Source organism: Abramis brama, assembly GCF_963993115.1.
Source record: "Abramis brama genome assembly, chromosome: 25".
Taxonomy (NCBI): Eukaryota; Metazoa; Chordata; class Actinopteri; order Cypriniformes; family Leuciscidae; genus Abramis; species Abramis brama.
Window position 1 is genome coordinate 8,296,934 of NC_139987.1, and position 22,858 is coordinate 8,319,791.

Genomic DNA, 22,858 nt, shown 5'->3' on the forward strand with positions numbered 1-22,858 from the left:
GGGGAACCTTCCGTGCCATGCATGATTTCAAACCATGACGTCTTGGTGTATTACCAACAGTAACCTTGGAAACGGTGGTCCCAGCTCTTTTCAGATCATTGACCAGCTCCTCCCGTGTAGTTCTGGGCTGATTTCTCACCTTTCTTAGGATCATTGAGACCCCACGAGGTGAGATCTTGCATGGAGCCCCAGTCCGAGGGAGATTGACAGTCATGTTTAGCTTCTTCCATTTTCTAATGATTGTTCCAACAGTGGACCTTTTTTCACCAAGCTGCTTGGCAATTTCCCCGTAGCCCTTTCCAGCCTTGTGGAGGTGTACAATTTTGTCTCTAGTGTCTTTGGACAGCTCTTTGGTCTTGGCCATGTTAGTAGTTGGATTCTTACTGATTGTATGGGGTGGACAGGTGTCTTTATGCAGCTAACGACCTCAAACAGGTGCATCTAATTTAGGATAATAAATGGAGTGGAGGTGGACATTTTAAAGGCAGACTAACAGGTCTTTGAGGGTCAGAATTCTAGCTGATAGACAGGTGTTCAAATACTTATTTGCAGCTGTATCATACAAATAAATAGTTAAAAAATCATATATTGTGATTTCTGGATTTTTTTTTTTTAGATTATGTCTCTCACAGTGGACATGCACCTACGATGACAATTTCAGACCCCTCCATGATTTCCAAGTGGGAGAACTTGCAAAACAGCAGGGTGTTCAAATACTTATTTTCCTCACTGCATATGCATAACTCAACGTTTAGGAGGATACTTGCCAAGACGGGCATTTTGACATAATTTTGCGTGTATGTGTCCGTAAGCACAAATAGACTCGGAAGAGAATGGAATTCTGTGTTTGTGTTCTGTCTGTGCTGCTGTGTGTGGGCACACAGAAAACAGCACGCAAGTTCCGAATTTAGGTCTCTTTCTCTTTTTTTTTTCTTTTTTTTTGGTCTTGTGCTCGAATTATTTAAAATCGCTTGAAAGTTGAAATTGACAGGACCTAAAACACATGCAAATTATAAACTTTCGCTCTATGATGGTTAAACTTTGCAATTAATCATGTGCGTTTCGATAAGCTACGATCCCTTCTATACTTGACCCCACACATCCTACAGTCAAAACTACAGTATGACTTGAAGACTTACAATATAGTGAACAAATAATATGGATTGCTTTTATGAACTTTTATGGTGTTTTTTCTCCTCTTTTTATAGCATTTGTCCCCATTTACCTTCATGATTTGAAAAAGAACAGCATGAACCTAACTATCTTCTTTTGTCGTCCACGGATCATACAGGTTCAAAACCTCATTGGGGCGAGTAAACACCATGGTTTTAATTTCTGGGTGATCTATTCCTTTCAGTCTCACACTACTGTATATAGGTTGATGCCGTGGACTACACTGTAAACAATTATTTCCATGATTTGTTATCACAACTTTTAATCTTTTGTCAAATCAACTTAGATAATTAATGTGGTTCAGATAACATAATATTTTGAGTTTCTATTTATTAAACAAATCGGTCCCACTTTATATTAAGTGGCGTTAAGTACTATGTACTTACATCAAAAAAATAAGTACAATGTACTTATTGTGTTCATGTTGTATTGTAAAACACTTTTGCTGCTATTGAGGTGTGATACGGGTAAGGTTAGGGACAGGTGAGGTGGATTGGGTAGGGTTAAGGTGTAAGGGGTGGGTCAACTGTGTAATTACAAATGTAATTACATAAATTAATTACAGCTGTAATTGCATGCAGGAATTTTTAAAATGTAAGTACAATGTAAAAACATGTAGTTACACAATAAGTACATTGTATCAAATTATTAATTTCAATGTAAGTACATGTAACTACATAGTACTTAAAGCCACTTAATATAAAGTGGGACCAACAAATCTCTTTGTTGTATTAACTCAGTTTATTTATTTTTATTTCAATGAACTCAAAATTTTAAGGCAACCAGGTAAATTACTTTAAGGTAAATCAACAATATTTTTTTATAGTGTAGTGGTTTGCGCACATGCGCCAACTCGTTGAGCTATGGTGCTCATGTAGGAAATTTGAGTTTTAATCCGACTTGCAACATTTGCTGTTCTTCTGCCCTTTCTTTGTAATCTGTATCAATAAAAGAGGCAATAAAACAGCTCTATCTTGCATATCTTTAGCTGACGTGTGATATAGTATGCTGTAAACATGATGTTTATATGTATGCTCCATCTGTTTTGGAGGGTTTTGATAGCTTTTACCGATAGGAGAGAGTTCCATGTAATATGTCAGTTGTTTGTTCTATACAGCAACTAGATTAAATGGAAGAATTGTCTCCTGAGCTGTGAACGAGCAAACTCTTGAGTAATAAAATTGGTTTCTTCTTGGTACGGCTGTCCAAATTTGAGCTAAACTATGTAAATGAGATTGGAAGATTTTTCATTACATAAAAAATCAGCCGTTTTCTAGCGACTGGCTCACGCCATTCCCTCATCCAACTGTTTTACCAGCTTCCCTCTTCCATCCCAGCAGAGTCCAAAGATCATCCACTGTTTGCTTTCTGTCTGTCCCTGGACACGATACACTGTGCAATCCCTCCATTTTCTTCAGGCATAACCAGTTGTCCAATCATTAACCCTTTCCATAGGAAACAACTGCAGCCGGTGGCTCCGCCCAGCCCTGAAAACCTCTTCCTGATGTCAGGTTACACCCTTAACTTTCACCTGTACTCTAAGTAGGGGACTCGTTTGCAGTTGCATTATGGGAACTGTAGTGAGGTTCTGCGTGTCCTTTTCCACGCATGTTTATGGAGTGGTGGTTTACTCTGAAACGCTGCTGTTTCTCTAGGGATCTTGGATGGCAAACGTGTGACTCAGGTATGACACCCCTTTAGCTGGTGCAGCTTCATCATTTAATAGATGTTTAGTGAATTTTGAGAGAGTATGTTGATCTTGTAAGATTTTCTTTTTTAAGAAGGAAGGGTTTTCACTCTGAAAGTACAGTAAGTTACTTATTTACAGTAGCTAAAGGCACTTGCAGTGCAGTGTGCTTAGTTTAAAACATTATAACGAGTATGAATACGTGTGTCAGTATAGATATAGAGAAGAATGTAGATTTGTCAAAAGCGAAGAGATAAGGTGGTGAGTTTTAAGCAGTCATTAAGGGTGTGTGATTTTCCTTGTTGACTCTTGAATATAGATGGTGAAGGGTCGAGTGTTTTCCTGCTGTCGAGGGGAAACCGGTCTCTAGACCAACGCCATTTACCGCCAACATTAGTTATGGTCATTGAACTGTTCCTTGTCAGTGTGGCAAAATCGAGTCACTCTAATAGAATATAACAATTATAGATTGATATGGGGAAAAAAAAACAGTTAATTAGTTAACCATAAGTAACCTTACCATAAAATCATATTTAAAAAGATAATACATGTGATTTAATGAAAAGTAACAAATAATTTGATTATTCACACACACACACACACGCATATATATATATAAAATATTGTGTGTGTGTGTGTGTGTGTGTGTGTGTGTGTTGGAGTGTTTTGTGCCATCACATTTGTTTTATTTACATAGTTTTTGTTATTATTTATGTGGATTGGAGGGTTTTGTGATACGTATACATTTTCTGTTTTTAGTGCATTTATTGTAATTCACATGTAACACTGTGTTCTTTATTGTAGTAATTTTACATGGCTGCTAAAAAGGCCTTTTTGAACTAAGCTATACAATAATGTAGCCTTCCAATGTGTCATTATAGTGGTAATTATATTTCAAAATATTAAGCAAATGATTTTAGCTTAAGTCTGTTTATTACCATATCATAAATGGTACAGTCTCGCAATACCCTTCCATAATGCCAGGAAACATTAACACTTATTATGTTAATGTTCTAGCAACCACAGCTTCAAGTTTTTAATAACAAGTTTAACAACATATTATAATAATAATAATTTAATAATTGGGAACTTTATTTTGCAGTGTCATTATTTTCTAATGTTATAGCGTTTAATTTGATGACATGCATTAGAAAAAATATTTTTGAGAACTTATATTTGAAAGGACTCATGTTAAGTTAAACCTATTTTGCTTGGAAATAAATTATTTTAATTTAAACGGTTGACCATTTTTGATGCTTCACAGCAATTCTTTACATGGGCGTTGGCGATGTGTTGACTTTTGAGCGATCATAATAATATTAGATTAGATAAAGAGTGAGATGAAGGTATGAGAGTTTGGTCTAATGTTCAGGGTTGTGAGTGATATACTCACAACACTATACAACACTTTTCACTAGTTTCAGATTGGCCAGTTTAATTTTTATTTCATACAGTATAGCCTTTTTCATATACAGTATTTTTTATGTAATAATTTTCAGTCTTAGTTTTTGACATGTAGACAAAGGTATGATAGTCTAGAGGCATCTATAGTAATAAAAAAAAAAAAAGTGGGGTTGCTTCAACTCATGTTTGGGTAAAATATGGAAAAACTCAACCATCGGGTTTAAGAATTAGTTTAAAAAATGTAAACCAACGGTTCGGTTTGTCCACATTTGACCCAACCTTGTGTTGAAACAACCCAGCATTTTAGAGTGTTATTTAAGATCAAGCTGAATGTCTCTGTGTTATATGAACAAATGCTTACATCTATGAAAATGGCTGACAGGTACATATGAGATCAGGAAGCACAGCGACAGTACGTGTTATGTGGAAGCCTATATGTGTAAATACATGTTCCTCTCATCAATAACCTGCGCTGATAAGAGGAGAGCTGTAAAATACACTGAACTTTCTGCCAGTTTATCATTAACCACAGCTAGACACTAACAGAAAGATCATAATGCATTACAATGAGACTCTCTCCAACCTGCAGCTTGATTTTAATGTAGGTTTTGTTGGATGAGCTGTAACTTAAACTGACCACAATTCAGCTTAAAGACTAATGAACCCGAATTTTTACAGAAAACCTCTACAGACTGTTATAGAACAAACACATTTTCAGGCAAGTCATTTTTTTTACTTAAATCAAGCGTAGCGTTAGTTCTGGCAGGTCACGTTAGTCAAGCTCACATCAGCTGATCCACATCTACCTATAGGGATATGACACCTATCACCTTATACATATATAAGCTCCTTCAGTATTATCAGCAGCTATCACGTTCTCAGGAGCTAATTACCCTCCTCCATCCTCAGCTCCTCCTCTCGCCCAGTCAGGATTTGACATTCTGATTCCTCTTGAATCAGAACAATTATCAAATATATTGTACTTTTAAAGTCTTGAATTAAATATATTTGCAAATTTTCATGTTGATTCTGTTCTGTTTACCCCAAGGGGGGTTATTGCTGCTCTCCCTGCTCTTATCCATGCTAGGCTGCATGGATGCGCAGGGAGTTCTCGCCCAGAACGGAACCATACCGCCAATCCAAACTGTATGCTAATTGTCAATCATATTTGACGGTAGTGGTCCTGACAGAAATGAGGGCAAACATAAAATTGTAATGTATTAATGAAATACTTCAATTGAATAAATTATTAGAATAAAATGTAATTTCCTGCATCCCATGACACTACATAGACAAGCAGTTGGATAGATATAATTTTAATAATAATAATTTAATAATAAATGAAATGGTAACACTTTACAACAAAGGTCCCATTAGTTAATGCATTAACAATACTCAATACATTTGTTACCATATTTATTGATCATTGTTAATGTTATTATTGGTTCATTTGATAGATGTTAGCACCAGTCCATTATACTGGTATAACAGACACAACACAAAAGAATCATGACAGATTAGATCATAGTACAATAAACACACCTCTACCGACCCCTGTATGCGAGATTATACAGCTCTTTATTCTATACTACAAGATTTTTAAGCAACTGATGTTTCAAGTTTTGTAGTTTTCTTCATGTTTAATGTTTTTAAGAACTATTTTATACTATTTTTTACTATTTATATTTTATAATTTATTATTATTGTTTTTAATGTGTTTTCATGGTTTGGTTTCTGTTTATCAGCGTGATGATTTGATCATAGAAACATGGACTCTCTGCTGTCTGCGTGTGGAATTAACGTGAAGAAAAATAAAGTGGAAGGTATATCATAACTACACTGAATACAACGTTTGAAGCTTGAAATAAAACAACTCTCTAGTTTTTTTTTTTCTAATGTTGTAATGGTATTTATGTTTTACTTACCTCAGAGGAGAGGCATTTGCGGGCTAATGACAGGGAATTCAACCTGTCTTTTAAGTATGCGGTGAGTAGCAATATATTTACTTTCTTTAAAGTACCCCCATTATTCTATTTTAACGGTTCTTTTTTTATGTTTACAAGGATCTATAGTCAAACACTCCCCCCCCCCCCCCCCCCCTTAATTGGTCTACTCTGCTCTGATTGGTCAGGCAGTCCAGTCTGTTGTGATTGGTCAGATGGCCCAGTCTGTTGTAATTGGTCTGGTCTGCTCTGATTGGTCAGATGGCCCAGTCTGTTGTGATTGGTCTACTCTGCTCTGATTGGTCAGAAGGTCCAGCCTGTTGTAATTGGTCTGCTCTGCTCTGATTGGTCAGAAGGTCCAGCCTGTTGTGATTGGTCTACTCTGTTCTGATTGGTCAGATGGCCCAGTCTGTTGTGATTGGTCTACTCTGCTCTGATTGGTCAGAAGGTCCAGTCTGTTGTAATTGGTCTACTCTGCTCTGATTGGTCAGACGGCCCAGTCTGTTGTGATTGGTCTACTCTGCTCTGATTGGTCAGATGGCCCAGTGTGTTGTGATTGGTCTGCTCTGCTCTGATTGGTCAGAAGGTCCAGCCTGTTGTAATTGGTCTGCTCTGCTCTGATTGGTCAGAAGGTCCAGCCTGTTGTGATTGATCTACTCTGTTCTGATTGGTCAGATGGCCCAGTCTGTTGTGATTGGTCTATTCTGCTCTGATTGGTCAGAAGGTCCAGCCTGTTGTAATTGGTCTGCTCTGCTCTGATTGGTCAGAAGGTCCAGTCTGTTGTGATTCGTCTACTCTGCTCTGATTGGTCAGACGGCCCAGTCTGTTGTGATTGGTCTGCTCTGCTCTGATTGGTCAGATGGCCCAGTCTGTGATGATTGGTCTACTCTGTTCTGATTGGTCAGAAGGTCCAGCCTGTTGTGATTGGTCTACTCTGCTCTGATTGGTCAGACGGCCCAGTCTGTTGTAATTTGGTCTACTCTGCTCTGCTCTGGTCAGAAGGTCCAGCCTGGGGCACGTTCAAGTTCAAAACGGTGCGCAACGTGCGCAACGTTTTGCTACGGTTTCCGGGTTGAACATCATGTTTCCTGGAAACGGCGTGCACCGGTGTGCAACGGGGTTTGAGATACGTTTTCTCTTGTTTGGTGGGTGTGTCAGAACTGCAGTCCAATCAGCAGCAACATGTATATAAAGCACGCGGTATTAAAGTGAACTCGCACAATGGGTTCAAGGAAAGTAATTTACAAATGTGTTTGATGCAGCTCGGTATACGCAACAACTGAGGATATTAGAAGACATGTTTGTTGTAAGTTTTATTGTAAAAATATAGGATATCAACATAATGATGTAGTTTTTAGCTTCATTGCAAGTGTATGACATTTGGTATAGAAATAAACAATGGTAATTAAGTGCTTTTCCTAAAAATGAGAAAGAAAATACAGGGTATTAAAACAGTATGAACTACAAATAAAGTCAGTATGTGAGGCTAAATAGATGTGTTTTAGTCTGAATTCGGTAAGATGTGTGTTTCCATTTCAGTTTCAGCAATCCCTTCACTCGATTGGGATGTTCTCTTTTGTTCTGGGCGGCAAGTGCAGTAACTGTAACATCGGGCATATTTTGTAGTATTAAATACATATTTATACCGATTTCATCAGGCTCCGAAAATTCTTCACAAAGAACACAAAGAATGGCCTTCTCAGCTGCCATAGTTGCAACTCTTGCGTCATCAGAACAGTGTGTTCAACGCATCACCGTTTCTGTTTAAAAAACGTTGTGCAACGTTTTGTCTGGGCTGAACGCAGCCCTGTTGTGATTGATCTACTCTGCTCTGATTGGTCAGACGGCCCAGTCTGTTGTGATTGGTCTACTCTGCTCTGATTGGTCAGACAGCCCAGTCTGTTGTGATTGGTCTGCTCTGCTCTGATTGGTCAGATGGCCCAGTCTGTGATGATTGGTCTACTCTGCTCTGATTGGTCAGACGGCCCAGTTTGTTGTGATTGGTCTGCTCTGCTCTGATTGGTCAGAAGGTTCAGCCTGTTGTAATTGGTCTGCTCTGCTCTGATTGGTCAGAAGGTCCAGCCTGTTGTGATTGGTCTACTCTGCTCTGATTGGTCAGAAGGTCCAGCCTGTTGTAATTGGTCTGCTCTGCTCTGATTGGTCAGAAGGTCCAGTCTGTTGTGATTCGTCTACTCTGCTCTGATTGGTCAGACGGCCCAGTCTGTTGTGATTGGTCTGCTCTGCTCTGATTGGTCAGATGGCCCAGTCTGTGATGATTGGTCTACTCTGTTCTGATTGGTCAGAAGGTCCAGCCTGTTGTGATTGGTCTACTCTGCTCTGATTGGTCAGCCAGCCCAGTCTGTTGTAATTGGTCTACTCTGCTCTGGTCAGAAAGTCCAGCCTGTTGTGATTGATCTACTCTGTTCTGATTGGTCAGATGGCCCAGTCTGTTGTGATTGGTCCACCGCTTACCATGCGTGTCAAAACCGAAACCATTTCCTCAGCACTTGATACATAGTGAGATGAACAATAATGATGGTGTCGGTTTTACCGTATCAGTTCCTCATCTTTTGGAAGTGCATCAAAGTGGATCCGCTTTTCGCAGCACAGAAAAGTGTCTTCTCAACTTGTCAATAACAGGAACCAAAATCTTCCAGTCTCAGCTACAACTACAGAGTTTGAGGGTCAAAGTAGACATTGTCTGCAGGCAGCAAATGAAGACCATAGGGTGGAATTATGCAAATTTGTTACAAACCTACATAGGTTTGAGCAGGAAGTAAGACTGGAATTACGGACGACTCGTTTCAGGCAGTTCAGAATCGGTTCTTTCATTTAGGAGACAATTACTCCATTTATCTGCACTTTAATCTTTGAAATTTTGCAGACCTTTTCACAAACAGCTTTATTACACACTGCATGAAAAGTAATATCCGAAAACATAATAGGAGCACTTTAAAAAAAATATATATATATTATGTGTGTCCTTACAGAACAATGCCATCAAGACCTCCAAGTACAACGTCTTCACTTTCCTCCCTCTCAATCTGTTTGAGCAGTTTCAGAGACTGGCCAATGCCTACTTCGTCTTTCTTCTCATCTTACAGGTAACTAGTCAAATAGATCTTAACTAGATTACCTCATTATTATCTTAAAATTTTGCTCTGAAATTACAAAAGTATATTTAAAAAAAAATAAGTTTTATAAAATGAGAGGAATTCTAACATACTTGACCGTGTTTGTGTTGGACAGCTGATTCCTCAAATCTCGTCTCTGTCCTGGTTCACTACTGTAGTTCCACTGCTGTTGGTGCTGTCTATAACTCTAGCCAAAGATCTCTCTGACGACATTGTGAGTCTACTTCCTGTCCATGTCCAATACTGACAATAATGTGACAATGTGTCCGCTCATATTTGTCTCTCTGTTGCCTTGTGTTTTATGTTCACCCTACAACACAGACCAGACACAAGAATGACAATCATGTGAACAACAGAAAAGTGGACGTGCTTATTGATGGAGAGTAAGTGTTCAATCTCTGTGTATATGATGTTACTTTTTTCCAAAAAGTATTTTCCAAAATGAATATGGTGGTGAATAAAATCTCATGTTCTCAAACAGGTTGAAAAGTGAAAAATGGATGAATGTTCAAGTGGGCGACATTATCAAGCTGGAAAACAATGAGTTTGTCACAGTAAGTTTAGTACTGATATTAAACGCTACTTTTATAAAAAACAATTGGGGGAGAAATTATGGTTAACAACTAGCTGGTGGGTGATATAGCCAGAACAGTGTTGTTATTGTTAACCACAACTATTAAAAATAGTTTTCATTGAAATACATCTGAAACAAAATAAAATGTGAATATAAGATGAAAAGTTTAAAACTTAAGAAACTAAAACAAAATTTGGAAATGTTACTTTGGCAGCTAACAAGTTGAAGTATTAAAACGACTAAAACTATAAATAATGACTAAAGCACATAACAAAATTACTAAAACTAAAATTTAAATAAAAACTATATATATATATATATATATATATATATATATATATATATATATATATATAAATATAAAAAATTAAAGCAAAATATTAATAAATACTATACTAGTATATAAATAATACTAAAATAACACTGTGCCAGAACTCTTCTCCAAAGAACTTAGCAAAAAATAAATAATTATAATATAATATAATATAATATAATATAATATAATATAATATAATATAATATAATATAATATAATATAATATAATATAATATAACTACTGATTCTTGCTATTATTATACCAAAATTTTTAATTTATAGTTTTCAGTCATGTGACTGGAGGGCAAAACATCCATAGAACTGCAGCAAAGGCCTGTCAGTTTCATCTCATCTTTTCATAGCCATCTCAAAAGAAGAAAAACAAAAATATCTGAACAAACTGCATGTTTTGGGCACTTGTGATCCATATACAGCACTTGCTGCACTATTTCAGTCACTAAAAACAGCAAGACGTTCTAAAACACATAACATGAGTAACACTTAAACCTTAATGTACTAAAACCGTGAAGGTAAAAGATCAAATTCAGTATACACCTTATTGATGATTTATACTATTTGCGAGCAGATGAGCCCATAGTATGAACGCAAAGTGCTAAACAGTTCAGCGTTTTCTATGGAATATAACGATTAATGTGAAACTGCGCATTGTGTTTATATTCTGGGTTCATCTGCTTGCCTGTACGTAGTATGCATCATCAGTAAAGGTGTATATTGAATTTGGTCTTTCTTACAACATTAGTACTTAGTACAAACCTGGTAAAAATGACTGACGGAGGAAAATGGAGGAAAGCCTTGTTTTGCCCTCCAGGTGAGCGTTCCTATAAGGCTGTGATGTCCTGTGAAAACTATGAATTACCAACATTTGTACAGTGCAAAAAAACATGATTAATTATTTTATAAGTCATTATTTCTTTGTAAGCAACTTTAAAAAGTAACTTGCCTGTTTTTCCTGTGCTCTAGGCTGATCTGTTGTTGCTCTCTAGTAGTGAACCTCTCAACCTCGTCTACATTGAGACGGCTGAGCTGGACGGGTCAGTAGCTCAGCATGTGCATGTAAACATGGACTTCATCTGTAATAACTGTGTACCGGAGCCATCATCTGTCTCTCTTTCCCTGTCTTTCACAGAGAGACGAACCTGAAGGTGAAACAAGCTCTGACAATCACAGGAGACTTGGGCAATGACATCCAGAAACTAGCAGCATTCAATGGTGAGTGACAATTATACAGTAACTGCATGATATCAGGTTGCTAGGTATTGCTAAGTGGTTTATACTGTCTAGAATCACATTCATGTTTATAAATTCAGGGCTCAAATTTTGTATTCAGCCTATCTTACTATACTTAGACTGAACGTGTCCCTGTTTGGTGTCTGCATATTAAATGTATAATGCTGTATGTCTCAGGTGAGATGCGCTGTGATCCTCCAAACAACCGTCTGGATAAGTTCACAGGAACTCTGACGGTGGGAGGAGAGATGTTTTCCGTGGATAATGAGAGGATTCTGCTCAGAGGATGTACTCTCAGAAACACAGAGTGGTGCTTCGGCCTGGTGGTGTTTGGAGGTGTGGAATCATACTGAAAATGGACGTATTATGCTTATATTAAAAGACCCTGTTTACTAAACGGAAAATTAGAGTGAAACTGCAATCCCATAAAAGTGCCAATGGGAGTGGAAAGTTCTGCTGGTGAATATTTCGCCAATTCGCCATTATTACATATTCAGGTCTTTAGCAACCCGGATCTATATCTAACACGGATGGATCTATACCAGTCACTATAATATAGAACTCTCCTAATATTAGAGTAACAATTACAGAAGAATAAAATAAAGCATATTTTGTTATCTTTTGGAGCTTTGTTGGGTTCATTTTGAGCAGATGTTTTATACCATCATACTGTCCTCGTCAGAGCTCATTTCCCAGTGCATTCAGCATTTGGCTCATATTCGCGATCTCAAATATATTCTAAAAACTATCTTTTTCAACATCTTCAAAATCAATATTTTGATCGCTGATAGCTTCTTCACCAGATCCACCATCAAGTGACAGTGACACTAATATTTGATTGCGTTCAGTACTTGCTCTGCAGTAAATCACTGAGCCATTTCAAGTTTTGCTGATGATACTTCCTATTCTTTTGTTTTCTGCCTGCGGTAACTATGAGTGAAACTTCACTTTCATACATTGCCAGTTTGTGGAATAAAGGTTAATTGCACTCAAAGATTCAATTACTGTTGTGCAGAAAAATATATATATACTTACACTGTTACACGCCTCGGGTCATTAGTGAACCGATACAACGATACACATTTTACAAAAGAAAAAATGAATGAGAAAACAGGCATTCTTTTATAATTTTTTCTTTTTATATTGCTTATAATGAATTGACTGAGGTATAATAAGAAGTTTGATGTCTAACTGAATGAGGAGGAGGAGGGTAGTGAATGACGTCCCTGGTCACTAAAGACCCCAGGAATGCGTTTAAGGGTTGAGACATGCTTTTTTGGGGTGTTAAATAATGCACAAAATACCCAGTAAATTGACTACTGCAAACATACATCACATTGCATGTGCAATAAAGGAATAATTGCAATAAAGGAAACTCCTACATATGCAGTAAGGTCAGCCACATGTCTGCGCCTTTTCATTGCTATTTTTTCACTGCGTCTCTTAAGTAAATCCTGACTGTAGTTCTTAAGCCCCAAAACTGGGTTTGCACTGGAGCAAGCTGTAAGTAAATCTGGCCCAAAGTTTCTCAGATTATAATACAGTTTAACAGCTCTGTTCAAATCTGGTTAGGTCCTGACACAAAGCTCATGCAGAACTCTGGCAAATCCATCTTCAAGAGAACCAGCATTGATCATCTCATGAATGTCCTGGTGATATTTGTGAGTAGATTCATGTAAATATCTTTAGAACTATTTTTGGTCTATGTTTGTGAGTGATGTTTCATTTCAAATCCTGTTCATTTTTTTTGTTAGATTTTTGGTTTTCTGGCCTTCATGTGCACCATCTTGTCTATTGGGAATGCCATTTGGGAATACCAGGAAGGGAATTCCTTCATTGTCTTCCTCCCCAGGGCTGATAGGGCGAATGCATCTCTCTCAGCATTTCTCACCTTCTGGTCCTACGTCATCATCCTCAACACTGTAGTGCCCATCTCTCTCTATGTCAGGTTAGAACTCAATTTATACTGAATGAAAATTATATGATTATTTGCATGCACATTACATATCTTCAATACATTTATGTTAAAACATCTGCAAATGTCCTCTACTTCATTAAAATGACATACAGTGAGGTCAAAACATCTGAGACCTCATAAAAAAATATTTTTGAAATTATACAAAAAAAAAAATATTTATACATTTTTGTTAAAATTTAAGTTATGATGCAAAATGAAGAGATATTTAATGACTGCAAAGTATATCGAAAAATCTTTGTTAAATATTTCATGATTATGCTGATATAATTAGTAATGAAAGAAAATATGAACTTATAAAAATGCTGGTCAAACATTATATTTGGTGACCTTAACTACTATGCTTAACGATTTTACACCACATACGTATTACTATATGTCTATACATGTTAGTGCATTATATGCACATTTAAAGTACTTGGATTTAGTTATGTGTATATCATTTGTAACTCTAACCGCTATAATTCTAAACCTAACCATATTTCATACTTATTAGCTGACAAGCATAAATTGATACTTTTGATCTTTTTTCCCTGTCAATAGTGTTGAGATCCTTCGTCTAGGGAACAGCTATTTCATTGATTGGGACCGTAAGATGTATTACGTCAAGAATGACACACCAGCCCAGGCCAGGACGACCACTCTCAATGAGGAGCTGGGTCAGATCAAATATATCTTCTCTGATAAGACGGGAACCTTGACCCAGAACATCATGACCTTCAACATGTGCTCCATCAATGGAAAATCATATGGTAAGAGCTCAAAGAGTTGTCATATAGCATGTAACAATTTCAGCTACAAGGTATACAGTAATTCACCTGTTTTTACATTCCTCAGGTGAGGTTTTGGACTTTGCAGGGCAGAGGGTTGAAGTCACTGAGGTTAGTGGTTCCAAAATTGACAATATGTATTTCTCATAAATATTCACTTGAGTAAAAAGTGATTCTAGTGATTACCCTAAGAATAAGAACAAATCTCTTTTCCTTACTCATTCTTTCCCTTTTCTTCCTCATTTATAGAAGACAGAAAAGGTTGATTTCTCCTGGAACTCTCTTGCCGACCCAAAGTTCTATTTCCATGACCATAAGCTGGTGGAAGCGGTGAAGTTGGGCTCTCCAGAGGTCCGGGCCTTCTTCCGTCTGCTGGCACTCTGCCACACTGTCATGCCTGAGGAAAAAACAGAAGGTGAGTGCCATCTAGTGCATGCTCTACAGCACTATTAGTTATTCACAATGCATTCTCACATATTTATACACAGATTGCATTGATTTTTAATGCATTGTTTTAAATATACAGGGGTTGGACAATGAAACTGAAACACCTGGTTTTAGACCACAATAATTTATTAGTATGGTGTAAAGTCTCCATTTGTGGCCAATACAGCATCAATTCATCTTGAGAATGACAGATAAGTCCTTAACAGTCCTTCACATTTTGAACCATTCCTCTTCCAGAATAGTGGCCAGGTCACTATGTGATGCTGATGGAGGAAAACGTTTTCTGACTTGCTCCTCCAAAATACTCCAAAGTGGCTCAAACATATTTAGATCTGGTGAGAGTGCAGGCCATGGGAGATGTTCAACTTCACTTTCATGTTCATCAAACCATTCTGTCACAAGTCTTGCTGTGTGTGTTGGTGCATTATCATGCTGTTACACGGCACCTTCTTCAGGGTACAATGCTTGAATTAGGTGCACATGGTCCTCCAGAAAGGTTCGGTAGGTCTTGGCAGTGTCGCATCCATGAAGCATTGTAGGGAATGCCATGATATTGCAGCCCAAAGCATCATTGATCCACCCCGTGCTTTACTCTAAGTAACAGTCTGGGTTTTAAGCTTCTTTGGGCTTTCTCCACATCATAACTCCCGCAGATGGATAGACAGTGAAGGTGGACTCATCAGAGAACAATAGGTTTCACATTGTCCACAGCCCAAGATTTGCAATGTTGGCACCATTGAAACTGAAATTTGGCACTGGCACGAGGGACCAAATGTTTGGCGATAGCAGCCCGACCATAAATACAGTTTTGATCTGGTTTAGTACCTATACATCCCTTTCAGATAGCTTCCTCTTGCGTCGACAGTTACCCCTGTTGGATGTGGTTCGTCCCACAGTATGCGGTGGTATGTCGACATTACCCTGGATTACTCTCTCGTTACACCACAAAGAGTTGCTGTCCTGGTCACAGATGAGCCAGCAAGACCATTGAGGACCAACAATTTGTCCTCTTTTGAACTCTGATATGTCTCCCATTATGCTGTGTGGATTGCAATATTTTATGTGCAGTTGTGCAATTGCTCTGCTAATTCAACCTTCACACTCAGCTCTTACTGATGGAATGTAAAATCAGAAGATTGTCAGAAATAATAAAAATAAGTAAAATGAAGATTGGCCACGCATATATAGGCATGGAGCCTCCAACACTATAATGGCCAGTGTTTCCGTTTCATTGTCCAACCCCTGTATTGTCTGTATTAGTGTTGCAACAATTTATAAATGCATCTGACAATGAGATTTGTATCCATAAATTATGAAAATGAATAATGAAATGGAATCATTATAATAACAAAATGTATAGTACATTTCTTAAGAAACAATTTTTGAATTTCATATCCATCCATCCAAATTCAAATGAAATTGGGACCAGATTTTAGATTATTTATTTTGAATAATATATAAAGACTGGCATTTGAACTCTCTCTTTCTCTACAAGGAGAGCTATTTTACCAGGCTCAGTCTCCAGATGAGGGGGCTCTGGTCACCGCAGCAAGGAATTTTGGCTTTGTGTTTCGTTCTCGTACCCCAGAGACCATCACTGTGGTGGAGATGGGAGTTCCCACCACCTACGAGCTACTGGCAGTGCTGGACTTCAACAACGTTCGCAAGAGGATGTCTGTTATAGGTGAGACTTAGAGATTTGGAGTTACTGCAAAACACTCTGAATCTCCATTACAATATCATCTAGTATATGTGTGTTTCTTCAGTTCGTAATCCAGAGGGCAAGCTGACACTGTACTGTAAGGGAGCCGACACTATTATCTTCGAGAGGCTGCATCCATCGTCCACCAAACTCATGGAGGTCACCACAGAACACCTTAACGTGAGTTACATTTGTGTTTCCATGAGACTGTGTTGAGTGTCTGTGTAAGTTACTCATGTTTGACTAACACAATCCCAGGAATATGCTGGAGAGGGTCTGAGGACACTGGCTTTGGCCTATAAGGACTTAGATGAAGACAAGTTTGAGGAATGGAGAGAGCGACATCATGAGGCCAGCACGTCAATGGATGACCGCGAGGAAAAACTGGATGCTGTTTATGAAGAGATCGAGAAGGATTTGCTGGTAAATTACCATCACACACAATGCTAAAGTGTTGTAAGGTTGTTTGCTTCTCTAGATGTCCCTCCTTCAATGTAAGCCAATGGGATTTCTCTTATTTCTGAGTATTTATTCTTTCATAAAGTATGTTTATATGTGTGTTCAGCTCCTTGGTGCTTCTGCAGTTGAGGATAAACTTCAAGATGGCGTGCCTCAGACCATTGAGCAACTCGCCAAAGCTGACATCAAAATCTGGGTGCTGACGGGAGACAAACAGGGTGAGTTAACTTGTTCATTTACCACAGATTTAGCTTTTAATAAACTTCTCAAAAGACCAGCTTCTTCCACACTGGTTTGGTGCTGGTCTAGTTAATGTTTCCAGCAAATCATTATGCAAATTATGCATTATGCAAACCATTGCAATGTCCCACAGAGACGGCTGAGAACATTGGTTACTCTTGTAATATGCTCAGAGAAGAAATGAAAGAGATCTTCATTGTGGCCGCCAACACAGCAGAGGAAGTGCGACAGGAGCTTGTGTGAGTTTCATCTCTCTATCTCTAAACCAGGGGTGTCCAATCCTGCTCCTGGAGGGCCACTGTCCTGCAGAGTTCAGCTCCAACCCCAATTAAACACACCTGAACCAGCTAATCAAGCTCTTACTAGGCATTCTAGAAAGGCAGATGAGTTGAGGCAAGTTGGAGCTAAACTCTGCAGGACAGTGGACACCCCTGCGCTAAACCATTTCAAATGGATCACATTTGAAATTAAGTGATCCATACTCTATGTTCAGGAATGCCAGGAAAAAGATGTCACCAGAATCAGGGGATGAGCCACCCATTGAGAAGAGCAGATTTCTGGGTAAAAAATCTCAGGTGGTTGAAGACGAGAAGGTTGATGGCGATTACGGACTGGTAATTAACGGCCACAGTCTGGTAAGAGAAATCTAACCTTGGTTTATTAATCGTAAAGAGGATCCATTCCTCATAAGTTCAATAAAACACAACAGTTCATTGGTAGAAACTGTTTTAATCCTTGTGCATCCCAATATTCTGTGCCCAGGCGTTTGCTCTGCAGAAGGACATGGAGTTGGAGCTCTTGAGGACCGCATGTATGTGCCAAGCGGTCATCTGTTGCAGGGTTACCCCTCTTCAGAAAGCTCAAGTGGTGGAACTTGTCAAGAAGCACAAAAAAGCTGTGACTCTAGCTATTGGAGATGGAGCCAATGACGTCAGCATGATCAAAAGTGAGTGTTTCTCACAGAGAGATGGCATGAGTGTGAAAGACACAAAAAGTAATCTTGCAAGAGTAAGATTATATGCGCTCATAAGAAACAATGGGTCAGTGACAAAACTGAGAATGTTACAACATAAACAGTATATGTATAAACTTAAGACTAGTATAATCGCTTACCAGCCTTGTCTGTTTAAAAACATTTACAATCTTTCAACTCCTCATGACCTCAATAGCTGCTCATATTGGCGTTGGCATTAGTGGTCAGGAGGGCATGCAGGCGGTTCTCTCCAGTGACTTCTCCTTCGCCCAGTTCCGTTACCTCCAGCGCCTCCTGTTGGTACACGGCCGCTGGTCCTATCTGCGCATGTGTAAGTTCCTGCGCTACTTCTTCTACAAGAACTTCACTTTCACATTCGTCCACTTCTGGTACGGCTTCTTCTGCGGCTTCTCTGCACAGGTGAGATGGAAATCTTTAAAATTATATCACATGAATTTGGTTGTACTACAGTTAGAGATACAGTAGATGATGTTTGGTCACTTTGAGATTATTGACATAACGGTGCCGAAATGTACACTCTTCCTACCATTCGTTCCAAAATCTACTGATTTTTTGTGAATATTGAGTTTAATTTCAGTTCAGCAATTCTGTGGACAATATTTGATATAAAATAAATTTACATTATCAGCAAAACAATTTGAGTGAAAGTGTGAATTGAAAAATTAATTCCATGAATTTCAGAATATTGTAGCATACATTCTATTTTTGTGTGTGTTCTGCTCTTTTCGTAGACTGTGTATGATGAGTGGTTCATTACGCTCTACAACCTGGTGTATACGGCTTTACCTGTGATTGGACTCAGTCTCTTTGATCAAGTATGTCATCATACAGTATATCAATATACCCCACCCCTGGATTAGCATGCTACATTGAAAGTAAATTCATTTATGAACGTGTGCGTGTGCAGGACGTAAATGACCGCTGGAGTTTCCAGTACCCCCAGCTGTACGCTCCGGGACAGCTGAACCAGTATTTCAGTAAGATGGCCTTTGCGAGGATCCTGCTGCACAGCTGCTACAGCTCACTCATCCTCTTCTTCGTCCCTTGGGCAGCCATGTGCGACACCGTCAGAGATGATGGCAAAGACATCGCAGATTATCAGTCCTTCGCCCTGCTGGCGCAGACCTGCCTGCTTATTGCCGTCAGTGTGCAGGTAAATTCTCATTCAACACTATACAAAAAAAAAAAAAAAATTCACAACAGTTATTAACGCATATTCATGTCTTATACTCCAATGTTTGATCGATAAAAAAACGCATCGTTGCACATTTTAGCAATGCATTGCGTCACTCAGTTCATATTGGACACATACTGTATAGTGACCCCAAAATTATTTGCTCATTTTTGGGAACCTAACAATTACTTTTTGTGAAATGTTTTAATAAAAAATGTGTTTGTATAGTATTTCATACATTTTTTATTGTGGCTTGAGCATCCAAATAGTTTTAAAGTCACTGTACTGTATACACTACCATTCAAAAGTTTGGGGATCGATGTTCTCTATTGCTCAGCAAGGCTGCATTTATTTATATTTTAATCAAAAATACAATAAAAATTGTGAAATATTATTGCAATTTCAAATAACTGTTTTCAATTTGAATATATGTTATAATGTAATTTATTCCTGTGATCAAAGCTGAATTTTCAGCATCATTCAGTGTTGTGTTGCATGATCCTTCAGAAATCATTCTAATATGCTGATTTGCTGCTCAAGAAAAATCACTGTTGAACACAGTTGTGCTGCTTAATATTTTTGTGGAAACCGACCATGATACATTTTTCTTTGAAGAGTAGAAAGTTCAAAAGTGCATTTTGTGAAATGTTTTGTAACATTATAAACATCTTTACTGTTAATTTTAATCAATTTAATGCATCCTTGCTAAATAAAAGTATTCATTGCGAAGTAGCAGAGTTTGGTATTACCAGGCTACCCCCCCCCCCCACCCCCCCAAAAAAAATTATAATTACTGACCCCAAATTTAGAATGGTAGTGTACATGTTCTCATGTATATAAACACTGTTTTTATGTGTGTTTAAGCTGGGTTTGGAAACGTACTATTGGACAGCAGTGAATCATTTCTTCCTGTGGGGCAGTCTGTCTGTGTATTTTGCCGTCACCTTCACCATGTACAGCAACGGCATGTACTTGATCTTCACGTCTTTTGTTCCTTTCATTGGTGAGTGTCCCTCACTCCTAAACACATCTGCTTATCTTGCTGTTTGTGTGCATTTTAAACGGCTCCAAATGACTCAATCTTTCTAAGGCACTGCAAGAAACTCCCTAAACCAGCCGAACGTGTGGCTGACAATCTTTCTGACCACCATATTGTGCTCTCTGCCTGTGGTGGCAAAAAGGTTCCTCTTCATCCAACTCAAGCCCACCATAAATGACAAGGTGGGTCATTCAACCAGATCCTTCAGTGATACAATTTCCTTCAGTAATACAATTTATCGTTGTACTCGATACCATAGTGCGAGACCATATTTTCATGGGCTCTGAAACAATTGGCTGTTCGCAAAGACCCTCTCTCTTCAGTTGTTACATCTGACAAGCCATGGCTCTCTCACGCCACACATCAGGTCCTCACGCAGTGAAAAATACATCGCGGAGCAGAGAGGACACTGACAACACGTTGACAGACAGGACAGAGCAGGTTACTTTTGATATGAAACAAAGTCTCAAATTTTGTCATTTTTTTAAAGAAATGTAAACCGTAAATACCGTTTTGTGTCTCTTTGATGTGTGGTGACAGATCGCTGTAGCAACTCAGTTAAAGCTGCTCATGAATAGATCATCTCTTCCTTCTAGTTAATTTATAGCATCAAATAAACATGAATGAACATCAGAAGGAATGTTGTTTCAACCACGGAAAGACATAAGTCCACCAACGTTTATCTACTAGCTCTCCTGCCTGCTTTGTCGGACAAAATGGCGGATTCGGCGGATAGCGGATTACGATTGGTTGGATCGCCTGTCAATCAAACCCCCGGCGAAGGGTGAATTGGACTCAAGACCTCATCTGGTCTCATCTTGAATACAACATTGCAATATATGAACCTAAGAGACATGAAATTAAATTGTTTTTTCCATAAGAGTATTGTGTGATGGCTTGAATTTCGGTGTGGATCGCGCATAATTTTACTAATTCCCGTAGATTTTGTGCTCACACCAAAAATGCATGCACATAAAGCCGCCTCTAAGTACTAAATTTAGTTGTTGTTTTTTTCGCTGCTTATTGCACTTAAACAGACAAATACACACAAAATAATGTCAAAATGCCCGTCTTGGTGAGTACTCACGTAAACACAGTCAGTTATGTTTTAAGTGAACGTAAATAGCTGAGAAAGAAATTGAACACACGTGTGACAGTATAATGGATCCATGCATCAGGTCTTAAAGTGACAGCAGCCTAATTATAATAAAATAATTAATTATGCCAAATTATGAGATCATTTTAAAAATATCTATATGGCAGTTTTCCCCCTATGGTATTGATGTCAAAATTGTGGCCAGTGAAAACGTTGAGTGGCTAGTAACCAGAGTGGCTGGTGAGCAAAAAAGTTAATGTCAAGCCCTGATGTTTAAAATTTAAAGTAGTTCTGTTCTAAAAGCACATTCAAACTCTCTCAGGTAATGCGTCAGTACTCAGTACAGGATAACAATGTGAGATCTTCCTCCCTTTATGAGTAGAACGCATGTGTAGAGTGAGTCAGAGCTGTGGGATGCAGTGGAATGGCGGCTTCACGCTGAGGCGTAATGTCAAGGTTATTTCTGGAATCCACAATCAGTGGGGTCATAAACTCATGAGCAGGAGTCATTCATTTTTTCCTTCTTCCTGCTTCTTCATTACTAATGATATTCTTTCCTTTCCACTCTCTGTATATTTTCTTCTTATATCTGTCTTCCGCTCTACAGGTGCGACATAAAGTCAGGCAGGCCGAAGCTGTCCCTGCGCCGCTGCCTCGCAAATTCCCCCGGAGACGAATCAGCACACGGCGATCTGGTTATGCTTTCTCTCATGCCCGTGGTTATGGAGACCTTGTCACCTCTGGACGCTTCCTGCGTATCCCAGTTAAGACCAGACCGGCTCTTTTCTCACACAGTGAGACACCGGTGGCTGACAGCATACCCCAGACGTATCGAACCATATTCGAGCAGACTCAGAGCCCCTAAAGGCCCTTATTCTATTGTATATTTACTGTGACTTACAGTCAAGCTTCAGCAAGTTTTAAGATTGCATAATAAAGGAGTATTTGGAGAAGTATTAGCAGGGCTTAAAAATATTTCACATAGGAATAAGTGAGATGAAGTGAAGCTGTGAAGCTTTGAATAAGTAAGATGCTGTTTTTAGCTGTGACTATTTGCTGAATATTATGTCATAAAACTTGCACTTACCACCACACTTATGCACACAGAAACACTTCAAATCACCTATATGGTTCCTATTAAGACCAGAGGACATGAAAATATATATTTTAATAAATTTTTAGGACATTAGAACTTTGCTGTTCTTGTTATCTTGCTGTTAGTTTGTTCACACATAAAAAAGGCCTAGAGATTATTCAAAAAGAGCTTCATACAAGCAGATTTCAAGTGCTATAATTGTGTATGACAATTTTGTAGATGTTTTGTATGTTTCTTTTTTGTTGTTTTTTAATATTAATATTTGAAATGGTCTCCAAATTGCATTGATTTGACATTCTACTTTATCATGTTTTATACAAAGATGCAAATGTGCCTTGATTAGTGATATACAATAAACCTTAAGAAAATACTTTTGTATTTTAATTG

The 22,858-nt window shown here is 38.3% G+C and overlaps 1 protein-coding gene across 2 annotated transcripts; it reads left to right on the top strand.

Annotated features, from left to right (window-relative positions):
• The first annotated feature begins 2,732 nt into the window (after positions 1-2,732).
• On the top strand, positions 2,733-22,858 carry atp8b5b (ATPase phospholipid transporting 8B5b). 2 transcript variants are annotated; one of them, XM_084105232.1, is made up of 29 exons: positions 2,757-2,857; positions 4,943-4,982; positions 6,010-6,087; positions 6,195-6,250; positions 9,198-9,311; positions 9,457-9,555; positions 9,663-9,724; positions 9,823-9,895; positions 11,213-11,283; positions 11,379-11,461; positions 11,657-11,815; positions 13,052-13,140; positions 13,234-13,427; positions 13,998-14,206; positions 14,292-14,335; positions 14,474-14,639; positions 16,167-16,355; positions 16,438-16,553; positions 16,632-16,796; positions 16,939-17,050; positions 17,206-17,311; positions 17,566-17,707; positions 17,835-18,018; positions 18,242-18,465; positions 18,798-18,881; positions 18,974-19,219; positions 20,105-20,243; positions 20,331-20,461; positions 21,983-22,858. In XM_084105232.1, exons 3-29 carry the CDS (start codon positions 6,033-6,035, stop codon positions 22,238-22,240), a joined length of 3,570 nt encoding a protein of 1,189 aa, XP_083961358.1. In that variant the 5' UTR covers positions 2,757-2,857; positions 4,943-4,982; positions 6,010-6,032; the 3' UTR covers positions 22,241-22,858. The 2 variants fall into 2 exon arrangements, with proteins under 2 accessions (XP_083961357.1, XP_083961358.1); XM_084105231.1 differs by lacking the exon at positions 4,943-4,982 and having other exon boundaries at positions 2,733-2,857.